The sequence below is a fragment of the Corvus kubaryi genome, unplaced genomic scaffold (genome assembly GCF_017639235.1).
Source record: "Corvus kubaryi isolate FWS band 111438036 unplaced genomic scaffold, C.kubaryi_AGA036_p1.0 35366, whole genome shotgun sequence".
NCBI lineage: Eukaryota > Metazoa > Chordata > Aves > Passeriformes > Corvidae > Corvus > Corvus kubaryi.
In genome coordinates this window covers 7,477-11,756 of record NW_024580772.1, presented here as the reverse complement: position 1 = coordinate 11,756, position 4,280 = coordinate 7,477, and the positions used below count along the sequence as shown (strand labels likewise).

General features: G+C 56.6%; 1 protein-coding gene and 1 pseudogene across 1 annotated transcript in view; one reads left to right on the top strand and one right to left on the bottom strand.

The window, feature by feature from the left end:
- Positions 1–5: 5 nt before the first annotated feature.
- On the top strand, positions 6–1,234 carry LOC121660415 (annotated as a pseudogene).
- A 1,911-nt stretch (positions 1,235–3,145) lies between these two features.
- Positions 3,146–4,280, bottom strand: part of LOC121660414 (class II histocompatibility antigen, B-L beta chain-like) — a 7,649-nt gene continuing 6,514 nt past the window's right edge. Inside the window, exons 3-4 of the mRNA XM_042019770.1 lie at positions 3,237–3,352; positions 3,146–3,154 (exon numbers count right to left, since the gene is read on the bottom strand). Of these exons, the coding sequence (XP_041875704.1) occupies positions 3,146–3,154; positions 3,237–3,352 (125 nt within the window). The remainder of the gene's footprint in view (positions 3,155–3,236; positions 3,353–4,280) is intronic.

The following is a 4,280-nucleotide window of genomic DNA, read 5'->3' as shown; positions in this document are numbered from 1 at the left end:
GCCCAGAGAGATCCAAGGAGGAAAGAGCCCCCCTGTGCCAGGAAGGCGGCTGGAGATTCAGGGGGAGCTCGGAGCTGGGGGAGAAGCCTCAGGGTGGGGAGAAGCCTCACAAGTGCTTGGAATGTGGGAAGGGCTTCAGCTACAGCTCCCATCTGAGGGCACACTAGAGGATCCACACTGGGGAGAGGCCCTATGAGTGTGGGGAATGTGGGAAGAGCTTCTCCAGCATCTCCCAGCTGATCCAGCACCAGGTGGTCCACACCAGGGAACGGCCCTACGAGTGCTTGGATTGTTGGAAGAGCTTCGGGTGGAGCTCCACCCTGAGGGTACACCAGCGCACCCACACTGGGGAGAGGCCCTACGAGTGTCCCGAGTGTGGGAAGAGGTTTCAGAGGAGCTCCCACCTCCTCGTACATCAGCGCATTCACACGGATGAGAGGCCCTTCCGCTGCCCCGACTGCAGGAAGGGCTTCAAACACAACTCCCACCTCATCACCCACCGGCGCATCCACACCGGGGAGAGGCCCTACGAGTGTCCCCAGTGTGGGAAGAGCTTCTCCAGGAGCTCTCACTTGACCCAACACCAACGGAGGCACCACTAAGGGAAGCTTTGCAAGTGTCGCGAGTGTGGGAAGAGCTTCATGTGCTGCTCCATCTCCATCACCCGTGGGAGGATCGGTGTTGGATGATCCCCAGTGACCCCCATTGGGCAGAGCCCTGGTGATCCGTGCTCCTGGTGATCCGTGTTGGGAAGACACCTGGCTGACGGGCTCCACATCTTCCTGGCTCCCTGTGGGCACCTGGATGAACCCAGGGGCAGGAACATCCCTCAGGACACAGACCGACATTGGGAATTCATTGGGGAGAGCAGATTTAATGAATATTGACCCCCAAAAATCTTTTCCATTCAATCCTATCTTCTGGTGACATCCAGGAATACTGGATGGTCTTGGAGGTCTTTTCCAACCTCAGTGATTCCATGATTCTGATTTTCTCTGGCCCAAGGGCATCTTCCACAACCAAATGGTAATGGAGTGGGGCAAAGACCAAGATTCTGGAGACAATGGGATGGAAATGCCTCCAAAACAGGTTCTTTCCTCCCACCCAAGCACATGGATCCTCAGCCGGCACGGACACGGAAATCCTTTTCTTTTGGCCTTGGTTTTCTTTTCATTCCTCTTCATCCCTTCAATACACTTGAAACTGGGGAAAAAATAAAGACATTTAACCAAGAGATGGGTGGAGACATGGGGGACAATGACATGGATGGAAACGTGGTGGGGACACAGCAATGGGTGAGGAGACGGTGGGACAGGGCCAGGGACATGTGGGGACATGGCCATGGCCGGTGCCATGGGGGGAACTTGCAGGGGATGTGGGGGATGCTGGGTTTGAGGGAGTTGAGGGTTCCTGGGAGGGATTTGGGGCTTGCTGAGGGCTTTGGGGCCCCCAGGCCGAGCAGCTCCGGCTGCGCTGGGAGACCCTGGCAGAGGTTCTGGGGCAGCTGCTCAAAGACCCCCTGAGCTGGACCCCCAGCCAGCATTGGGCTCCTGGAAGGAAATGAATGTCCTTGTCCCCAGGAAGGAAAACCCAGCACCCCCAGGGTGTCAGGGGCAGCTGAGAAGGCCACAAGAGGGAGGGGAAGGCAAGATACAGCTGTCCCCCTCCAAAACTGCACCCCAAAAATCCTGAAACTCAGGGATTCCTCCTAGAAAAAAGCTGCCAGGAGCTGCCTGAATTGAGGGAAAGGGGGAATGGGACCCCCAAATTGAGTTGGGAGGGGTCCTGCTCCTCCTCCTTCCTCATCTCACCTGCTTCTCCTCTTCTCTCTGTTCCTTCTTCTGCTCCTTCCTCTTAGAGGGGTCCCGGCGCCTTTTGGGGTTCGCTGGGTGCCATGTTGGGGTTCAGGTGCTTCCCAAAGCCCCCCCAGAGTGGCATGACATGGGGGGGGGACACACAGCGGTCCCCATTCCTGATCTATCCCTGGGTTCTTCATTCTTCCCCCCCGTCTTGGTTTGAAAGACAGGTGTCTGCTAAGGAAGGCAGAAGCCTCCCTTGGAATGGCAGATGCAACCCCCTTCCCTCCAAGTTATTATAATTTTGAAATCAAGGGGCTTTTAGGCAAAGATGTGGGAAATAGGAATAACAGTTCTTTACTATTATATATCTGTATGTGTATAACAAGGCAAACAAACAGCAATCACTATGGCAGTAACAGCAAACACTCACAAACCCAGTCTCATCCTTCTCGGCTGTCAGGCCCTTTCCCCTCGGGTGCAGTTCCGCTCGCAGCCGGCAGGGGCGCTGGCGGCTCCCGGTGAGCAGGGCAGGTGCGATGGTTCCCCCGCGGCTGCAGGGGGCGCTCCGGAGCGAGCTCGGGGAGCACGCGGCACTGGCGGCCTGGGATCCCGGGAAGGGATGGAACAAAGGCTCCACAAACCCCTGGGCAGCCGATCCCGGTGTCCGGCCGGACCGTCGGGAACAGCAGGCTGGAGCGGCAGGCTGGAACAGCAGGGATGAGCACAAATCCCGGGTGGCAGACGAGGTGTATCCAAAGGGAGAACCCCCCAGAGGTTGGGGCAGGCAGGGCGAGCAGGGCTACAATGCAGCGAAGGTTCGAAGCAACGGTGGGGCAGGGCGGCCATGGCCCGGCTCCAAGCACGGCAGGGAAGGTGGGCTTGGGATCCCGGGGCTTCTCCAGCAGGGAGGAAAAAGCAGCTGATGAAAACCAGCTTCCCTCTCCCGCTTTCGGGACCGAACTGCCCACACACCCAGGTGAAACAAAAGAGTAGCCAGGCGCACCCCACCCTCAGTGGGTAGCTCTTTGTTTTCCTTAACTAGCCAGCAATTTGTCCTCTTAGCAACAGTATGGGGGGAAAATTCCTTTAACAGAAAAAAACTAGAACTCTTAAAACCCCAACACCCCCCCAATCTCAGCCCCCCCCAAGTCCATCCCCAGTGCCCCCCAATAAACGGGACCGGGGTGAGCTGGGAATCTTTATTGGGAACACTGGGAGCAGCCGGGCAGGGGCAGAGTGACAGCGGGGCTGGGGGGACACACGACTCCCCAAAATCAGCGCGGGGACGGAGCGGGGGGTCCCGGCCAGGCCCGAGGCCACAGGGAGGGGCTGCGGCTGCCGGCGGCTCAGGAGCTCTGTGGGCAGAGCAAAGGGGGTGACACCGGGCTGGGGGGCCCCAGGGGAGGGGAGACACGACCCCTGGGCCCCTCCCATCACCTGCTTGCACAGGTAGAAGCCGAGCCCCAGCGCCAGGAAGACGAAGCCCAACGTGAAGCCCCCGATCCCCGTCAGCATCTTGCTGTGGGCGGTGTCCAGCGCCATCTGTGGGGGTTCTGCAATGGTCAGGACCCCCAAAATCCTCTCACAGACACTCCAAAACCCTCCAAGCACTTTCCTAGTCATCCCCAGCTGTCACGATCCGCTAATGCAAGTGGGAGTCGTGATGGTTTGTTTATCGATCTCAGAGCGTAAAAGGACACAAGAGATTTCAGTTTTAATCAAAACAGTGCACCTTTATTAAGTGCCCACAACACAGTAATGCAATAGAAGAGAGTAAGAGAGAGAGAGAGAGAGAGAGAAACAAAGTAGAGGGGGGGAAAAGAGGGGCAATAGCTACCAATGGATGAGACGAAGTCCTCGTGGTCTTCCGCCCATAGATTCGTCTTCCTTCCGTGGGGAGATCTCCTACTTGGTTATTTCAGAAGGTCCCTTTATAGTCCTTTTCAGAAGCAAGGGGCAACTGGCCAAGAGGTTGGGAAATCTACAGCCATTGTTATGGGGTCCGTTGCTTTGGGAAGCAGGTACAGGACAGACGTACAAGACAGGTGTACCGGAGAGGTGTACAGGACAGGTCATTCCTTTCTGCTTCAGCGCAGTCCTTCCCGCCTGGGCAGCAAGAACGGCGCAGTCCATTGTGACCTGCACTAATTTCCTCAGGAATGCGTACCAGTTCCCAGTGGGCACACCCGTAGGCAACACTTGGCCGACATCCCACCTCAGCCAGGCCAGGACTGCTGTGTTCAGTCTCTGTCTTCGGCGATGATCGTGAGGCAGATGAGGGATTTTCGGACCGTCTCTTACACCACCCCGTGACTCACGATTGTTGTCAAGCGAGCTCCATCAGCACGATTTCGTAGTGTCGTTGTGAAGTCTTCAGGACTCGTCAATGTTGGTAGCATATCCCGGAAAAGGGTAGAGAACATAAGAAAGGAAGGAAAAGAAAAGAAAAGAAAAGAAAAGAAAAGAAAAGAAAAGAAAAGA